This window comes from Erythranthe guttata, chromosome 8 (assembly GCF_056151865.1).
Source record: "Erythranthe guttata isolate IM_541 chromosome 8, IM_541, whole genome shotgun sequence".
Taxonomy (NCBI): Eukaryota; Viridiplantae; Streptophyta; class Magnoliopsida; order Lamiales; family Phrymaceae; genus Erythranthe; species Erythranthe guttata.
The window spans coordinates 23,291,896-23,311,774 of record NC_142540.1 but is presented as its reverse complement, the minus strand read 5'-3'; the positions used below and the strand labels follow the sequence as shown (position 1 = coordinate 23,311,774).

At 35.6% G+C, this 19,879-nt stretch overlaps 2 protein-coding genes across 4 annotated transcripts; one reads left to right on the top strand and one right to left on the bottom strand.

The window, feature by feature from the left end:
* Positions 1 to 2,059: 2,059 nt before the first annotated feature.
* Positions 2,060 to 19,810, bottom strand: LOC105965100 (plant intracellular Ras-group-related LRR protein 4). 3 transcript variants are annotated; one of them, XR_016033285.1, is made up of 5 exons: positions 19,400 to 19,706; positions 18,382 to 19,057; positions 17,366 to 18,279; positions 17,058 to 17,269; positions 2,060 to 2,085 (listed from the first exon to the last, which is right to left on the bottom strand). XR_016033285.1 is itself a non-coding variant. In XM_088822440.1 (5 exons), exons 2-4 carry the CDS (start codon positions 19,025 to 19,027, stop codon positions 17,132 to 17,134), a joined length of 1,698 nt encoding a protein of 565 aa, XP_088678566.1. In that variant the 5' UTR covers positions 19,028 to 19,057; positions 19,400 to 19,810; the 3' UTR covers positions 16,697 to 17,028; positions 17,114 to 17,131. The 3 variants fall into 3 exon arrangements, 2 of the variants coding, with proteins under 2 accessions (XP_088678566.1, XP_088678567.1); XM_088822440.1 differs by lacking the exon at positions 2,060 to 2,085 and adding an exon at positions 16,697 to 17,028 and having other exon boundaries at positions 17,114 to 17,269; positions 19,400 to 19,810; XM_088822441.1 differs by lacking the exons at positions 2,060 to 2,085; positions 19,400 to 19,706 and adding an exon at positions 16,697 to 17,028 and having other exon boundaries at positions 17,114 to 17,269; positions 18,382 to 19,074.
* Positions 11,786 to 15,922, top strand: LOC105965209 (monosaccharide-sensing protein 2). The gene is made up of 6 exons (XM_088822439.1): positions 11,786 to 11,847; positions 11,966 to 12,064; positions 12,534 to 13,100; positions 13,577 to 14,487; positions 14,871 to 15,058; positions 15,328 to 15,922. The coding sequence occupies exons 2-6, from the start codon at positions 11,986 to 11,988 to the stop codon at positions 15,770 to 15,772; spliced, it is 2,190 nt and encodes a 729-aa protein (XP_088678565.1). The 5' UTR covers positions 11,786 to 11,847; positions 11,966 to 11,985; the 3' UTR covers positions 15,773 to 15,922.
* Positions 19,811 to 19,879: the final 69 nt, after the last annotated feature.

The window sequence follows — 19,879 nt, the reverse complement described above, 5'->3', positions numbered from 1 at the left end:
AAATTATAGTTAACTATCTAATTTTTATAGTTGACTCTGGAAAAAATATAGTGAACTATCCGATTTTATAGTTGACTCGGATATATGACTGTAAATTTTTAAGTTTTTCGACAACAATGATCTCTTCTTTGTTGTGGACTCTGATAAAACAAATTTCATACGAAACAAATATTTATGAGTCAACAAATAGTGCGACCATAGATCTGTAGATCTAAAAATCAAGCTTGTTTACAAACTCCATTTTTGAATAATCAACCATGGAAGAATTCCGAACCGTCGCATATGGTCGTCGCGTACTGTTGCATACGGATCTGTAGGAGTCTTCGATTTGTCGTCCGGAGTCGCTGATAATGGTGTCAGGAAGAGAAATTATGGGGTAAATGCACAAAATTAGGTTAATAGAAGTCGGTGATAGAGATGGGTGTATAGGAAACTACCTGTCTTCTTCTTGCCGTTCTTCACCATTGTTTGTCAACCTGTGTTGCTGAACGAATTGCACAATAATGGTATTCTGGTTTTTTTTTTCTCTGAAGATATGTAGCAAACTAGGGCAATGTTCGAAAGGGGAAAAGATCCGATATGTATTGCAGTTTGTTTTTTGGGCGATTTTCTCGCCATAAATATAGCAGACCAACGGAAATGAGAGAGAAATTATATTGAAGAAAATGGTTGAAGATATGCAGATTTTGGGGAAAACGGTGGGGGGGTCTTTGCTATTACAAATTATAGGGGTAGTTCAGTAATTGACATTTATGAGGGGGTTTGACCCATTAAAAATATTGTAAGGTGGTTAGTCTTAATATTTTTTCTAATGAGGGGGTTATATCTTATTAACCCATGAAATTATTTATACAACACACTCGGTCCATTATTCATTTAAGTGATGATTTACTATAAAAATACACAAGGACCTCAGGGTTTTGCAATTAATGAATTCTTATATTTTATAAATATTTTAATGATTTACTTTTGTTATATCTTAATTAGAAAAATACAATGGCTGGCTCTTTTATTTCTATGTTTATTAATAGATAATTTCTGTATATATTTAAAATTATCCCTATATCAAAAGAAAATTTAAATTCTATTATTACGTATTTTTTTATTTAATATTTAAAAAAACCTATACTTCATTTGATTATCAAATTTTTAATATTTTTTCAATTTAATTGTTTACTATTTTTTTAATAATATTTTAATTTTTAAACAATCAGATTAAAAAGAATATATGTATATATATCGTTTTGATATATCAAAATTTACTGTTAGGATTGATAAATCTTTTGAGTTGAACAACTCTCTTTCGATTAAATTCGTTCAAACAAGCACTACTCAAAAAGGAGACGTATCGAAACCAAAAAACACTTAAAAAAGATAAATAAGTTTATCATTAAATGTCACAACAGCATGTTAAAAATTCAATTCTGCAAAATAGATTGGTATTGATTATTGAAGAAGACGAGATATAATTATGTAAGATGGTCTGTTTAAAAATAGATAAAGTCAAACAAACGAAATATCCATACGTACCTTGAGAATAACAAACGAAACACGTAAACTTGAAAAATAATTGAAGTCATCATCAAACCAATAAAATGGGGCAGGCCAATATGTACCTAAAATTAATTGGGTTTTTTGCAAGAACCACCCTCGTGTAATCTCTAATTGCTGAAAAACCCCTTGTGTTAAAAAAATTAGCACAAACCCCCCTATGAAAGTAGGTCAAAGCCAATAAGGTCCCTAACGGCTTATTGTGATATGCACGCGCGGATTGTGCGGCTGGAAGTGCGTGTTCTGACCTGAAAAGACTTAAATACCCTCTAAAACAAAAAAATGAAATTACAAACCCACCCCAAAATTTTCATTACACCAAAATGAAAGTTTTAGAATTTTCAATTCAGTCCTTGGCAATTTCAAAATGCCATCTCCCCAAAATCAACTCCTTCCTGTTTAAACTCTCCACCATTTTCACGCACAACACAGATACAATCCTGCTCCGATGGGCCCCCCTTTGCCGGAATTTGACCAAAAGATACGTTTTTCCGGACACTTTTCCGACAAAAAAAAAAAAAATCGGCGGAATTTCTTCTTAGACATATCACTCCATTCTGGGAAGGGTCGAAAATTTGCAAGATCTGAGCTTTAAGCTTTTTCCAGGAACCCCAGAAATTTCATAACAAAAATCCCAACTGAAAATTTTCAGAAATTTGACCAGAAAACCTTTTTTTTTTTTTTTTGTAGCATAACAATCCCGATACACTCTTTTGTTTTCACAACATTCTGCTCCTCTTCTTACAATATTTTGCTCGGTGAAGATGGTGGCGCACAAAAGATGATTGATTGGGAAGAGAAGTCCAGGGTGGGGTACGATATGAAAGGGAAAATCTCGAACGACACCGTTGGAGTTTGATTGCTCCGGCGAGGGCACCGTTTTGTGTTCCGGTGATTGAGTCGGCATTTTATCCATCACGAAGTTGCGAGATACGTTTGGGACGGTGGAAGAAGAAAGTATTTAATTAATGAAGTTAAATTTATTTATGTAAATTGAATAAAAAATTATGCTCTGGGTATATTTGTGTTTTATGTACTAGGGGTATTATAGTCAATTTAACTAAGTCAACAATCATATGGCAAATAAGGGGCAGTTTGCTATACCAAACACGACACAAGGGGATCCTTGCTAATTTTTATAACATAGGGGGTTTGGTGCTATTAGCTCAAAATTAATTAGTCAACGTACAATTGGGACTTTGATAGGATATGTTAGGTGGTGTTTTGAAAAAGCTTCTCAAATAGATTACGAGTTTTTTTCTGCACATAATTTGCTTTTAGGTGTTTGTAAAATAAATTTTTATTTTTGTTTCTTTTAAAATAAGTTATTTCAAGCTATAATTTTAAGGGGTTTTTATGCATAAGTCCGCAACTAAGCATCTTTATTATTCTAGGTTTAGGGGCTATATATATTTCACCAATAAGTCCATCCCTTTAATATTTATTATAAATAAAAAAAATATTCATGTACATGCCAATATTTCCATCAACCATTTATACCAATTCCTAATTTGTAACCCCAATTTAATCAATTTTGTCCACAAAAATCCAATTTTGAACACAAAAATTCAATTTTGACTTTTTTTTTTAAACTTTTATTTTTTCAAAAAAAAAATTGTTGCCGCCGGATTCCGGCGTTGACCGGCGGTCAACGCCGGTCTCTGGCATTGACTTTTCAAAATTGGAGCATACTTTAATATGCTCCAATTTCATCCTTAACTTAATTTAATTTCAATTTGACCCCAAATTTACAAATTATTCAATTTTAACCCAGAATATTTTTAGTGTTTTTTTAGTGTTTTTTTTAAGTTTTTTTTTTTTGTTTTTTTTACATCCGCCGCTAAACGTTGACCGTAATTGTGCTGTCACTGACAGTAAATTAACGTAATTATACTGTCAATGACAGTTAATTAATGTAATTGTACTGCCGTTGACAATACATTTATGTAATTCTTCTGCCGTTGACAGTAAATTAACGTAATATTATTATTTTTTATTTTTTTTATTTTGTTTGATTTGTTGACAAGTCAACGTAATTATATTACTGTCATTGACAATAAAATAACTGTAAACACAATAATATTATTGTCAATAACATCAATATTATTATTTTTTTGGGTTTTTTGTTTTATTTGAGTTATTCACAGAGTGACGTAATAATATTAATGTCTATTATTGTAATATTACTGTAAACACACTAATATTACTGTGGTTGGCGGTAATATTACTGTTGTTATAGTAATATTGTTGTCAACCACATCAATATTATTATTTTGTTTGGAATTTTTTGTTTGTTTGAGTTATTCATGGAGTAACGTAATAATATTACTGTCTATTATTGTAATATTACTGTGGTTGACGGTAATATTACTGTTTTTATGGTAATATTACTGTCACTCACAGTAATATTAATTATTTTGGCTTTTTATTATGTTTACATTTGTTGAACGGTCAACATAGTAATATTACTCTATCACACAATAATAATGAGTTTTGTTGTGTTAATATTACTGTGCTAGAGATTAATATAGCAATATTACTGTGTTAAACTGTAGTTTCGTTAATTTTAATGTGTGTAACGGTAATATAGTTAATATTACTGTCAATCACAGCAATATTGTTGTTTAAACGAAAAAAAAGTTACAGAAAGAAAGAAAAAAAAAATTGAAAAGTCAACGCCGGAGACCGTCGTTGACCGCCGGAATCTGGCGGGAAAAAAAAATTTGAAGAAAAAAGTTTTGGGTCAAAATTAAATAATTTGTGAAATTTGGGATCAAATTGAGGTTAAATAAAGTTAAGGATGAAATTGGAGCATATTAAAGTATGAGGGGTTATTTTAGTCCTTTACAAAATCTTGACCATGTGTGGACTTATTGGTAAAGAAGTTCTTTATCTAAATCTCTCCATGAATAAGTATTCATTGATGAATTTATTTGTAATGACCCCTAATTTTAAAAACACTATTTGATATCTGCCAGGATCCCTATCAAAAATAAATATATATATATATATATATATATATATATATATATATATATATATATATATATATATATATATATATATATATATATTATATGATCTCCTTAATAGTATTAATTACTGTAAAAAGATCTATATAAGTGTAACATGCAGAATTGAAGAAAACAGAGAATAAAAGAGGAAGAAATAATATGAATAATATCAGGTCAGTCTTCCAACTATTTCACACCAAAGATTCCACTGAGGAATTATACAATGTTATTTGGGTGTGTGTATTTCGAAACGGGAAAAAAAATTGGGTAGAAATTTGACAAGAAAAATGTAGTCGAGGCAAGAATTCGGTTCTTTCTCCATAAGATAAATTTGCCCCGTACAGTGCTTTCGGTTTACGGCAATTGTCTTCCAAGATACACCGACTATTTCAGTTACAACAAAGTAGCAAAACAATTATTGGAACACGGCGAACAAAACGACGTTTAGGACTTTATAAGACACGAAGAAATGGACTTGATAATGCAACAATATGCAATGATATGCTATGATGAGAAGTGAATTCAATTAATGTATTGAATTCCATGTGAAAAAATGAATTAATGAAATGGTAGATTTTAGAATCTATTTATAGATTTTCAAAGGTTATGACCATAAGTCACAAGTTTTAGGAAAATAATTTCATGAAAAGGTATCACACATTTTTTCATTAATTACACACCTATTCAATTTAATAGGTCTTAAACACCTCCATTTTTTTCAATGTGGTAGGGGTGTAAATGAGTCGAGCCGGCTCGCGAGCTTCCGGAGCTTGCTCGAAAAAAGCTCGTACTTGAGCTCGAAAAATCGAGTTCGAGCTCGAGCTAACGAGCCCGAGCTTTTCGATGAGCCGAGCTCGAGCTTCATTTCAGTTGTTCGGCAGCTCGCGAGCCGGCTCGCGAGCTTTACCTTTTTTTTTTTTTTAATAGATATTAATAATATATAATAATGGATATTATTAATAATAAATAAAAAAGAATAATATTAATTTTCTAATTGAATGAAAATTCGGTTGAGCCGAGCTCGAGCTCGAGCTCGGCTCATTTGGTATACGAGCTCGAGCTCGAGCTCCTTAGAAACACAACGAGCTCGAGCTCGAGTTGAAAATTATAGGCTCGTCAAGCTCGAGCTCGAGCTTATATAGTTGTAGCGAGCTCGAGCTCGCAAAATAAGGCGAACTTGGCTCGAGCTCGGCTCGTTTACACCCCTACAATGTGGCATTTCACTTCTTTATTTTCATATATTATATTAAGTGATTTTATTAATTTCTCATTCATTAAAATTAATTTTGAGAAACTAAATTTAATCCATTTAAATAATCAACCAAAATTGAGTCTAACACTCAAAATTCCCAACACACAATACACCACCATTGTACCACTAGAAGAACAGATCTTCTCACACTTACTCTCAAACCCTAATTTCACACAGAACTCCACAAAGGAAAGAACTGATCAAGCACTCAAGTATACGCACTCACCAAAACCCCCTTTCAGAGCTCACAAAAGAAGAAACTGAAGTATTTAGGTCGAGTATAGGTTTGGATCTCAATCTTATCTTCTTCCAGCCTTCATACTCATATTTATAGAGACTGAAGTCAAATATAGTTGGTGAAGGCTGTACTGGAGAGTCAAAGTCAGCCGTGTAACATGTCCTTTGACCTCCAACCATGATAGAGTCAATGCAGTACACGGGAGGAAGAAGACAGAAGCAAGGGCGGCGAAGAAGAAGAGAGAAGTAGGGCTTTCAGAAATGAGAGAAGAGGGTACATAGGTGAGGTTTTGAACGGTCAGGATTAACCACCGAAATCCAACGGATGGATTTGGTCAAATCATACTTGGGCTCACTAATCCCCTCTTGGGCTTCTCATGGTGGTGTATTTACAAGTGGCTAATAGGGCTTCTAGCCCATAACAGATTTGGGTTATAAAACCAACAAGCACCCATGTACCTGTTTTTTCTATTTTAAATAATTTTTCAGCTATTTTGCAAACACCCTCAACTTTCGAAAATAATCACTTAACTCACAATCACTAACTTCAACTTTTAAATAAGATTTTGCAAGCACCACCTTAATTTAATTTTATTGATTGTCTTTTTCTTTTTTAGGAACAAATTTTATTGATTGTCTTAACTAACAAATTATATCTTTATTTTTCGTATTAGCTTTTTTTGCCCCTGTACGATGCACGGGATAACATTTCAAAAGTGAAAATAATAATTAGTGTAATACATGAAAATAAAAATTATAATAAAATTTATTAGTGATATCGGTAACAACATTAATATTTATACAAATTTAATAATGCAAACTCATTCCGAAAAAAATATATAAACTTAATTTGATAATATGAAATTGATCATTAAATAAATGAAGTAAAGAAAAATTCGAGAAAATAGACCGGATGCTAGGAGATAAAAATAATAATAACAATTATAAACATATACTGTTGTGGACCAGGACTGTGCTAGTCAAGATCTAGTGTGAAGTAATTAGAATAAAAAAGTGACAGCAAAAAACACACACACACACACAAGTATATATATAATGAGAAGAAAAGCAAGAAACCAAAAGACAATAATTTGACTATAAAACAGTAGGATACTTCTTTATACAATTGCATAATTCTGTATACAAAGTAGAGGGGGAAAAAAAATTATATTTAGTGAAATGTATCATTTAATATTAATATTTCCAATACGTCCCTCAAGGGCAGGCGAATTACATTTGAAGTCTTGCGCTTGAAATATTTTTAAATGGATTCGAACTCAGGACCTTTCATTTGGTCTGACTCTGATACCATGTTGAATGACCATCTCAACCAAAAGTTAAGTTGTTAGTGAAATGTATCATTTAATATTAATATCTCTAATAGTAAAGAATATAATACAACAATTTCCAAGAATTATCTTCATTTCCAAGTTTTTTGTTGTGAGCGACATATTAATTTACTGCTGGAAGATCGTAAGCAATTCTTGAAACCTCGTAGCATGTTGTAGGAAAACCTCGATGAACTACTCCTCCCCTGATATTCTCATGTTTGAGCTGGTCAATTTACAAAATGGGAACCATTCCCTTAACGAGTGAGTTATCCTGTACCCGCAGCGTGACATAACATCAATCACCGGCCTTGGTTGTCATCTAGAATCTCCATACGATGATTGTCAAATTTCTCAGCATTTTTTTCGTTCATCAATGTGGTCATTTTAACTGCAAAACAGGTTTACATCAAACCATGAGTCCTGAATTTTGTAACCATGCAAGAAAAATAGCTCTAATGAAAAAACAAAATGATAATCCTAATCTCATAGCGAGCTACAAAAGAAGCTAGCGGAACGGTTTCATGCAAATACATCTTTATGGCCAGGAAATATCCCGAAAATTGAACAATGTGTTATTGGATGGTTTTCGAGATAGGAATTTTTTAAGAAAGATTTGAGAAACAGGGAAAAGTCGAGGCAACAACTTTGTTCTCTCTCCTTAAGACAAAATTGCCCCACAACAGTGCTTCAGTTTCGGCAATTATCTCCCAAGATACAACGACTTACAGTTCCAACAGAGCAGCACAACAACTGCTGGAACACAACGAACGAAAAGACGTTTTGGACTTTTATTGACACGAAAGAAAGATATAATGCAACGAATATGCTTATGGCTTATGAATGCTTGGATGATTGAGTGAGATTGCTGGAAAACTAGGGTTGTATTTATAGTTTTCAGAAAGTTGTGTTCCAAAAGACAGAACTCTAGAAAATGAAAAGAGCTGAAAAAACATTGTCTTTTCGCAGGGGTTAAACATCAGTTCGTGTTTAAACTGCCACCTGTTCGGATATGATGCTAGATTAATTAATTAAGCCCAAAAATTTAATTACTTTTAGGCCCAAAACAGACCCAACTCCAAACCAAACATCTGCAAAGTCCAAAGTCCAAAGTCCATAGTCCATCGCGCACGCGCACGCACTCGGTCAGGGCGGGCGGCAGTGGCACACGTGTGGCTTGGTACTTGATCTCTCACTTGATCATACCTTTAGCTATCCATTTGACACTATTTAAAGTGTTCTCATTAATGCTCTTTTCGTGATGTGGGACAAGTGACTTTTCACCTCCCACCAAATTGAGCTCACTTTAGCTCATTGAAGTACTTACTTTGTGCATTTATTTCTCATTCATCCCATATCGGATTTGAGCATTTAAACACACTACAATTATCTACTCGAATCGTAGATTATGTTTCCCATAATTTGTTCCTTGAAACTTTCCACATTTGAGGTAAACACCTCAATTATTTTCCAACACAATGCAATATAGACACTTGGATTTAAATTCCACCATGTTCAATCATTCTATCTCAATAACTAATTTATTTCTTTCGGCGGCCATGGTCTTTTACCTTCACTTTTTGGTGAGAGAAACATCATAGTGTTTGAACGACTTGTTCGGGAGAAACGGAGGATTTATGCCAACTAAGAAAGTCCAAAGCTTTAATTTGCTGCCAGAATGAACTGTATAGTTATTGCCACAAGTGAATATAGTACAAGAAAATCCAACAATAAATCATATAAATCACCTATTTCATGAGAAAAATCCTTACCAGAAAATCAAGAAACCCTAAAAATACCTTGAAAGTTAGAGATCTTCAATTTGCTGTCATTCATTTTTCTATCGAGTAAAGCAAGCACTAATGCGCTTCCGACACATTCGCTCGAACTCTGCATCACAAATCCAATATTTGATAGAGAACAGTAAAAACTTAGAAATTTGAGGATATAATAATATTCCAAATGAATCGAACCGAAAAATATCCAGAAATTTGAGCATATAATTTGAGCTATCTGTCATTAATTTTTCTCACTAGTCATAGATCACATTAATTCTCCAAAAACTTGCAAATAATCTTTTTAATTTTTAATTTTTCTTTTTACGTAGTTGTATTGATTATGTGTATACCATTAAAAATCAAATCGGAGATGCTGGATTCGAACTTCAGTAAACTTTTCTTCCGCCATTTTTATTAAATGTTATTTTTATTTTTTACTAACTCGATTTTGAATATCTCTAGCTAAATTTCTGGATTCACAACTACTCACGTACTAAAACTCTTATTTTGAAATAGTAATAATATGATAGGTTTTTTGTTAAAATGAAAATAAAATAGTACTATCATGAGGAAGTATATGATTATTGTGTTTTAAGCTTCTTTCCAAAAACATGTTGTTATCTATCATGTCTGAATATCCAAATAATTTTAACCACTTCATCAATAAAACTTAGTCGTTTAACTAAAAAAATATAACGACCGACTAAAAAAATGGGGTTTTATGCATAAGTCGATCGATCAATTATCTTTATTATTTTTCAGGGGTTATATCTCTTTCGTTCCCTTTAATATGTATTATAAATAAAGAGAAAAATTTACCAATTTAAACACATTTCTTAACTGTATTATAAATAAAGATTTTTTTCACCAATTTAAACTCATTTCTTAATTGTAACCCCAATTTAATCAATTTTTACCACAAAAATCCTATTTTGAATTTTTTTTAACTTTTATTTTTTGAAATTCTTATTTTTACCGTCGGTTTCCGGCATTGACGTTTTCATTTTCCTGCTTTTTTGGCCGCCGGTGTCGGGGGTTGAATTTTTTTGTTTTTTTATTTTTTTAGTATTTTATTCCCTAAAATTTTTATCCATTTTTTAACGTCTGCCCCTAAACGTTGACAGTAATTACTGCCATTAACAGTAATTATACTGTCGCTGACAATGCATTTATGTAATAGTACTGTCGTTGACAGTATAATTCCTGTCAGTGACAATATTATTGTTTATTTTATTTTTTTTTGTTTGATTTGTTGATAAGTCAACGTAATTATATTACTGTCGTCGACGGTAAAATTATTGTAAACCCAATAATATTACTTTCAGCTACATCAATATTTGTTTTTCGCTTTTTTGTTTTGTTTGAGTTGTTGACCGATTAACGTAATAATATTAATGTCTACTATTGTAATATTAATGTAAACACAATAATATTACTGCATGTGGTTGACGTTAATATTATTGTTGTCGCAGTAATATTACTGTTGTACAGTAATATTACTTTGGATGATAATAATAGTACTGTCAACCACATCAATATTTATTCTTTTGATTTTTTATTATGTTTGTCTTTATTGAACAGTCAACATATTAGTATTATTATATTACACAATAACAATGTTTTTTTTTGTTTTTTGTTAATATTATTGTGCAAGAGACTAATATAACAATATTGTTGTATTAAATTGTAGTATAGTTAATATTACTGTGTTTAACAGTAATATAGTTAATATGACTGTAAGGCATAATAATATTGTTGTTTAAACGGGGCAAAAATATGAGAAAGAAAAAATAAATTAAATAAATAAATAAATAATAAAAAAAATCAACGCCGCCGGAGATCGGCGTGACTGCTGGTCAGCAGCGGCAGAAAGAAGAATAAGAAAAGAGAAAAAATCGAAAAAGTCAACGCCGAAAACTGGCGGAGAAAAGGAGATAGAAAAAAAATGTATGCCAAATAGCGGCTGTCAACGGCAGCGAAGGGCGAAATTATTCTTAAAATTGAGTTTTTTGTCAAAATTAAATAATTAGTGAAATTTGTGGTCAAATTGAGATTAAATTAAATTAAATGATGAAATTGGAGCATATTAAAATGTGAGGGTGTATTTTAGTCTTTTACACACCTCTGGACAAACTATGGACTTTTTTGTAAAAGAGTTTTTTGTCTTCACCCCTTTATGAATAAGTATACCACAATGCGCTTATTTGTAATGTGCGAAAAAAATAGCTCATTTACTCATTAATAATAATAATAATAATAATAATAATAATAATAATAATAATAATAATAATAATAATAATAATAATAATAATAATAATAATAATAATAATAATAATAATAATAATAATAATAATAATAATAATAATAATAATAATAATAATAATAATAATAATAATACAAAAATTAATTAATAATAGAGCCTTATAATCAGATGACGTGGCAGAATTTTGTGCAGTGGGAACAATTAGAAGCGAGTGTAAAGGGGTCGGTGTTGTGAGATCAGGCAAAGAAAACAGAATTAGCGAAGGACTCTCTTTGCATTGCCACATTGTCGCCCTTTTGAACTGCTTTTTCAATCCTATACCACAAACTACTCTCTCTCTCTCTCTCTCTCTCTCTCTCTCTCTCTCTCTCTCTCTCTTCATCTCTCTCTCATGTAGTCTTGTGTAAGAAGGTTGAATACAGTTGTTGTAAGTTGTGAATTCTCTCAGAAATATTACATTATAATATCAACAACATATAGTTATATGTTATAGGAATGCATCTAATTCCCTGATATTATTTAATATTTATAAAGAATCAAAGATTCAAAAATTTTACCTACGATGAGGGGTGCTGTGTTAGTCGCCATTGCAGCAGCCATCGGAAACTTGCTGCAAGGATGGGATAACGCTACTATTGCAGGTCTCTCTCTCTCTCTCTCTCTCTCTCTCTCTCTCTCTCTCTCTCTCTCTCTCTCTCTCTCTCTCTCTCTCTCTCTCTCTCTCTCTCTCTCTCTCTCTCTCTCTCTCTATATACCGTAAATTCCAGATTTTTATCATGTCTGAAAAAAAAATATTCCTATAAAGCATTGATCTTTCATTATTTAATTTCATTAATCTAAGTTATAGAATTAGTCCTCGTTTGGGAATATTGATAGGATTGATAAGATTGATTGAATTGGATTGGAGTATATTATTCACCATAATGTAATGTGTGATTGATTGTCTTATGTTTGTGATTCATAATTATATAATCCTGAGTACTAATAGGTGTTGAATTGAAGTTAACACTTTGTATCATTCATATGCTTGATTGAAATTCCGGGACCGTTTTTAATCACGCGCTTAAAAATCCGAAACTCGAAACATTTGATACATCTTGATTATTTCAGGTGCCGTACTTTACATCAAAAGGGAGTTCGATTTGCAGAGCCAGCCCAAAATCGAAGGCCTCATCGTCGCCATGTCACTAATCGGGGCAACGGTCATCACAACATTCTCCGGGCCAGTTTCCGATTGGCTAGGGCGCCGCCCCATGCTAATAGCATCTTCCATCCTATACTTCTTGAGCGGTTTAGTAATGTTGTGGGCCCCAAATGTCGAAATACTCCTTTTGGCAAGGCTACTCGATGGGTTCGGCATTGGCCTCGCTGTCACCCTCGTGCCCGTTTATATATCCGAGACGGCCCCGCCGGAAATACGAGGGCTGCTGAATACACTACCGCAGTTCACGGGGTCGGTGGGGATGTTCTTGTCGTACTGCATGGTGTTTGGAATGTCCTTGATGGATTCGCCTAGCTGGCGATTGATGCTCGGCGTTCTATCGGCTCCGTCTATAGTGTACTTTGTGCTGGCGGTGCTTTTCTTGCCCGAGTCGCCTAGGTGGCTTGTCAGTAAAGGAAAGATGAGAGAGGCTAAAAAAGTTCTTCAAATGTTGCGTGGAACCGAAGATGTCTCGGGTATGAATATATAAACTAAATTTGTACCATTAGAGCAGGAGAAAGGGTTCGTACTAATTTAGTGTAAATTACGAGAAACCCCTGACCTAAGGTCAAATTACAAAAAAAATATATATATGAAAACCGAATGTATTTCATAATGACAAAAAAACCCAAAGTTTGTTGCGATCTTACATGGTCCATTTACGGTGTGAAATTTGACAGAATCTTTTTTGTTCTATGGAATATATACCTCAGAAAGTACCGATTTTATGCTCACGGTGTAATTTTAATAATATTATTTCACGAGGGGTACACTTGCATGTTTGTGGTAGTTACACTACTAGATTGAAGATTATAACTATGATGAGATGTAGCTCTATCTTTTTATAGGTTTTAATTTAATGATTCTCTCGTCGGTAACAAAACTCGGAAATGAAGTTTTTTCTGTTTTCTTTTTCTTTTTTTTCTAATCATGGTAATGCCGAATTATTCAGGTGAACTGGCATTACTAGTGGAAGGTCTAGGTATTGGAGGAGAAACGTCGATTGAGGAGTACATAATCGCTCAAGACAACAACGATAGCCAAGACCATGCGGTAGTGGACAAAGACCAAATAAAACTATACGGAGCGGAAGAGGGCCAATCGTGGATCGCAAAGCCCGTTACGGGGCAACAAAGCACCCTCGGCATGGTGTCCCGTTACGGGAGCATGGCGGCGGCGGCAAGCCAGAGCATGATCCCCACAATGGACCCAATGGTGACACTCTTCGGAAGCGTCCACGAGAAGGTACCGGAAATGGGGAGCATGCTCTTCTCCAACTTCGGGAGCATGTTGATCAACACCAAAACCGACGGTGACGATGAAGTAGGGCACGAATGGGACGAGGAGAATCCCCACCACAAGGATATAATAGGTGAAGATGGCGATGGTTCGGAAGGTTCCGGAAGAGAGGATGAGTTGGAGGAGAATTTGAGGAGCCCGTTGCTTTCGAGGCAGGATACGAACGGGGAGCAGGTAGGGGGTGGGGTGGGGATAGGGGGTGGGTGGCAGCTGGCGTATAGGAAGGACGAGAAGAGTTCGGGGGGTTTGAAGAGGATATTCTTGCACCAAGAGGGGGGTGGGGTTGGGGGTATGGTGGGGGCAGGGTCGAGGAGGGGGTCGGTTTTGTCGCTCGGTGGGGGTGAGGGGGAACCGGTTCATGCAGCGGCTTTGGTTAGCCGATCGGTTCTTCATTTGGATAGGGTTTCGGGTCATGGTTCGATCGGGGAAGCGATTGATAAGCAAGTTGAAGGTCGTGGTGATGGTGGTGGTGCTGCTAAAGACGGAGCGGGGTGGAGGGATCTTTTCGAGCCGGGGGTCAAACATGCACTTGTCGTTGGTGTTGGATTGCAAATTCTTCAACAGGTAAATATGCTTGTCGAAATTTTATCCGCAGTTTATTGGATTTCGTACCGAATTGCTAAGAAACTCGTCGTGTTATAAATGTAAATATTAGCAAATAAAACCCTACAATGGATTTTTTTTAAGAGAACCCCCCTAAACGATGCGTTTTAGGGGTGATTTGCTAGTTAAATTGAATTGCAGGGGGGCTTTGGCTAATATTTATTACACGGGACCTTTTTGACAATTAGAGTAAACTCAGGGGTGCTAAATGCAATAAACCGTCTAAATGTATCAAATCGACCCTCGATCTAGCGATTTCTGGAGATGTAAATTTAAAACATTTACAAAAATATAAATTACTTTAAGCCTACTAATACTTGATGAATGAATATTATGGCACGCAGTTTTCAGGAATAAACGGGGTCCTATACTACACTCCTCAAATTCTAGAACAAGCCGGAGTGAGCGTCCTCCTCTCGAATTTGGGGCTCGGTTCGGAATCCGCATCGCTTCTCATAAGCGGTCTCACAACGTTGTTGATGCTTCCAAGTATCGGTGTTGCAATGAGACTCATGGATATTGCAGGCAGAAGGTAATAATCTTTTTTCGACGTTTCCGAATATTTTACTAATTAAGCACCACGATAAATATTATGAAATAAAAGGGTCGTAACTTGTATGAATACAGTAGATCACCTCGATAAATTAATAACCTCGCTTAAATAATAGTTTCTCTCGGTCCCGACTCGGTGAAAATATGTTAAATTATTAACTCGATCATTTAATAATTCGCTAAATTAATAGAATTTCCCTAGTCCTGACTATATTAATTTATAGAGGTTCAACGGTATTTGTGATCCAGGTGGCTGCTTCTGTCAACTTTACCAGTTCTGCTGACAACACTAATCTTGCTAGTACTCGGAAACGTCATTCACCTGGGGACTGTGACGCACGCCGTGATCTCAACGGGTAGCGTTATCGTTTACTTTTGCACCTTTGTGATGGGATTCGGGCCAGTGCCCAACATCTTATGCGCGGAGATATTCCCAACTCGTGTTCGTGGAATCTGTATTGCCATTTGTGCCCTCACGTTTTGGATTGGAGATATCATAGTCACCTACTCGCTCCCTGTGCTGCTCAACTCCATAGGCCTCGGGGGCGTTTTTGGTATTTACGCTGCTGTCTGCACCGTGGCTTGGTTCTTCGTCTACCTTAAAGTCCCCGAAACTAAAGGCATGCCACTTGAAGTTATTACAGAGTTCTTTGCTGTGGGTGCTAAACAATCTTTAGCTGCTGAAAATAACTAATTAGTTTTTTGCCTTTTTTTTTTTTTTTTTTTTTCTCCTTTTGCTTAGTTAAGGTGGGTAGAAAGAACATTTATTGTATCTTGAAATAAATTTATCAAGTACGATAAAAATTAAAAAAATAAAAAATAAAAAATAAAAAAGAATTTCCCACTTCCAGGACGAGCATTTCAGCATCTCGGCTTTTATTTTTAGGGTAAATTACGGCCACCCCTGAGGCAAGGTCAAATTATAAAAAACCCCTCCCCTATTTGGGTAATTACAACCACCTTCCTGGACTATGAATCACCTTACAGTCCACCCTTGCGGTGTCAAATTTAGTGGAATCTTCTAGATTTTGTGGAATATTCTTCAATTTGTATCGTAAATATTAGATTGTTATGCATCAAAAACTGCATCTTTGCACAAAACGAGTACAAACTAGAAACATTCCACGAAATCTAGAAAATTATGTTGAATTTGACACCATAGAGATAGACGTGAAGAAGATTCGTAGTTGAGGGGGGGGGGGGGGGGGGGGGAACGGTTGTAATTACCCAAACATGAGGGGGTTTTCGTAATTTTACCTTACCTTAGGGGGTTGGCCGTAATTTACCGTTTATCTTATGTAATGCTAAGAACAAGAATAAGAAAAAAAAACAAAAGTTGGCAATTACCTGTTGATGGTCCCAAAGAACAGCAAAGCAAGACAGATAAGTATAGATCAGATAGCATAAAATACGGGAACCGATAATCTCACAGACACAGTAAAAACAACGTAACTCTAGAAGGCTTCGTTTGGTTGTCAAGATACCGTCTACCGGACCCTTCCATAGTCCAACTATACAACTAGGTCGTAACAAGATTGGACAATCCCCGTTCGGCTAATTTTTATTGCTGTAACCAAACGAGACCCTAGGAGGTTCGACGACTGGTTGTTACACATAATTTAATCAAAGAATAAATAAGTGTTTCATTCTTTTACTACATAGTGAATTAAGTTTCACAACAGAATAAGTGGTAAAAATTACATCTTTCGCTTTTCTGTTCACGCCGGTTGTACATAATGTACAGCTCATTTCTAGATCTTTGTTTCGAAAGAAAGAAAAAAAAAATTAAATACAGCAAATAACAAAAAATTTAAATAAAATGTGATGAACCTATAATGTGTTAAAACAAGGATCGGAACCGTATCTGAACATAAAGCTTCCTTTGTTGATGTCCCGAAATGTGGTGAATCGAAAAACCTCCCCCCCCCTCCAATCATCGAGCTCGATTACCTGTTATATAAAAACATTAAATTCACCACTCTAAAGTAATGTAAAGATAAAATGCAAAACACGGAAATCGGAAAAGAGAGTTGACCGTATCAGTCTTTTCGTTTTAACAAAGTCCACCGCTTCTTTTGCGTTTGTTAGATTTCGAGAAAAAGCATATCTGTGCCCACGACTTCTTCTGCTTGACCGTCTGTGTCTTTACGTCCTTCTGCGCAGCAAGATTAGCCATGTACTGAACAATTTCCTGAAGTACGAAAACTTACATTAAGCCTTTTCAGCGAAAATTTAAAATAATAAATAAATAAATAAGAAAACGGAAAAAAAAAAAAAAAAGTTAGACCTGAGGCCCTTTCTCAATTACAGTTCTTGGGGGCACCTCCAGAGGGTTTCCCTCGACTTTCAACACACGAAGCTGAGTCAGCATTCTAAAAGATTCGGGCAGAATTCTAATCTGGTTATTGCTCATATCCAACTCCTCAAGCATCTCGAGATTCCCAATCGACCTCGGCAGAGATCGCAAGTCTGCGAAATTGTTGCTTATATTAATCTTCACGAGCGTGGTGGCGAAGCACAAGCTCTCAGGCACAGATTCCAGCTCGTTGAAACTAATATCAAGCTCTTTCAAACTAGACAGCGACGCCATTGTAGTGGGCAATTGTTTAATGTTGTTGTAACGCACCGTAAGAATCTCCAAACACCCGAGCTTCCCCACTGCCTCGGGCAGCGCTTTGAGGCGGTTATAGTCCGCGCGCAGCTCCACCAGAGAAGTGCACCGACCAATCGCGTGAGGTATCTCCTCAATATCATTAGTTTCGACGTTCAATTTCTTGAGGTTGACTAACGAGCCGATAGTCTCGGGCAGAACCGAGAGCCCATTAGAGCTTAAATCGAGCTCCTCGAGACGAACTAGCCTAGAGATTGTGGGAGGCAGTGATTTTAGCTGGTTTCCTCGTAAATCGAGATGGAGTAAGTTGAGCATATTCCCGATGGATTCTGGCAATTCGATGATTTTGTTTGCGTGTAAATCCAGTGTTTGTAATGAGGAGAGCCCACCTATAGTTTCTGGTAGAACTGCAATCCTGTTTTCGGATAAATCCAATGTGAGTAAACTCGAAAGCTTCCCTATTGAATCGGGAAGCCATTCGATTTGATCGGATAATTTTCCTTGGAGATTGAGCTTTTGTGTTCCTTTCTTCGCCGACACTTCGATGAGACTTGCCAGTTTTATCAAGCTCACTTTCTCACCATCTTGCCCTTCAATAAAACAAGTAGTTCGTTCCATTATTAATTATTACAACAAATAATCATGACAGAGACACATCAAGAAAGCTGAAAAAAAATGTCGAACTCACTCACCTAAAGTAAGAACTGGTTTAAGAGTGGGATCTACAATCTGGGGCGCGGTCGAAAAATCTCCGGACCGAATACCGAAACCCATACCATCAACATTAAAGGCTGCCTTTGTCTTCTTCACATACGAATCATCCTTGGCGTAAAAGACATCTTTAGCCTTCGAATTCTCCTTCTTCTCGGTATAGAAACTCGAAGAATTCAACGATGCAGTAGCTGCCATGGTGTTCATAGTAGAACTCAGACTGTTGTTGTTCGACGAGGTGTACGAGGGTTTAATGGGTTCCGAGTAATCATCCGGGCCCGAATACCCGGGCAAGCATTTGGGAGCTCTCTGAATCAAATCGTCGAACACCAGGTGGACGCTCTCAAGATCCAGCAGTTTGAGAGCTTCACTCTTTTGCTCCTTGCTCTGGAAATAGATCATAGTGCGCTGAATCTCCTGCAGAATCTTGAACAATTCTTCGGGGACATCTTTACCCTTCCTCTGCTTCGAAATCGCGTCGAGTCTCAACTGATCTTCCCTCTCGACGTTTCGGATCAGAGTGTCGGCAGCTTCTACTTCCTCTATACCGGGCCGCGGCGGCAATGACCTGTGCAGCCTCATTATCTCTTCCACAACGCCGTCGGTTGTCATTGCCGAGGAATCCATGGCTACCACTTGTCTTCAAATATTTTTTTTCTGCAAAATCAATTGCAGCAAAACGAGGGTTTCGTCAATTCATTTCTACTGTTTCACAACAATAACCCCAAATTAAAAAAAAAAATCATTAAATTTCGCTTTCTCCAAACGGAATCCGGTCGCAATTGATTTTTTCTCGGTCACAAAACTTCCATTTTCACCGTTGAAAGTTGAAATTTTCCAAAAAAAAATAAAAAAAAAATGAAAAAAAACGCCTCCGGTATTAAATTAATTCCCCCGGAAAGAAATATAATTCAAACAGGTTTGAAAAAGCCCGGAAAAAAAGGGGGAAAAAAGCAAAGAACGGATATTTAGGGGCTGGAAAATAAAATCTAAACTTACAGAGATAGAAGAAAAACATGATGCATGAAATCCGAGCAATTGAGAACGACGGTGGTGGTAACTAAATATTTAATAAAGACCCCTCTTTTTCTTTTTCTTCTTCTTCTTCTTCTTTTATGCACAAAGTACAGTGATGGATCATTTACCAAAAAGATGTCTCTTTGATATTGATTATGAAAGAGAGAAGAAGAAGGGGGGTGGGGGGTGGGGGTGGGGGGCGAGGGGGGTGGGTTTGCTGGATAATTGATTTTTGGTCCGAAGAAAAAGACGTCATTGATTTATGGTTTTATCTACAGATCTACTCAGCGGCTCAGCGCTTCTTTTTCTCTTTTTTATTTACATTTTTCACTTTTTACTGCGTTTTTTTCTTGTTTCCAGAAATGGCCTTGCCATCTAATTTTGACTAGTGTTGACCATTAATTTTTTTTTTTTTTTTAAATTACAACCACCTTCTGAGGTATGATTAAATTACGAAAACAA

Bases quoted from the DNA above. Each gene is read 5' to 3' on its own strand.
- LOC105965209 (XM_088822439.1), top strand. From the start codon at position 11,986: ATGAGGGGTGCTGTGTTAGTCGCCATTGCAGCAGCCATCGGAAACTTG. The intron at 13,101-13,576 runs GTATGAATATAT...CGAATTATTCAG, and splicing joins TGGAACCGAAGATGTCTCGG to GTGAACTGGCATTACTAGTG. The intron at 14,488-14,870 runs GTAAATATGCTT...TATGGCACGCAG, and splicing joins GATTGCAAATTCTTCAACAG to TTTTCAGGAATAAACGGGGT.
- LOC105965100 (XM_088822440.1), bottom strand. From the start codon at position 19,027: ATGGATTCCTCGGCAATGACAACCGACGGCGTTGTGGAAGAGATAATG. The intron at 18,280-18,381 runs GTGAGTGAGTTC...GTTTTATTGAAG, and splicing joins TAAACCAGTTCTTACTTTAG to GGCAAGATGGTGAGAAAGTG. The intron at 17,270-17,365 runs GTCTAACTTTTT...TTCGTACTTCAG, and splicing joins TAATTGAGAAAGGGCCTCAG to GAAATTGTTCAGTACATGGC.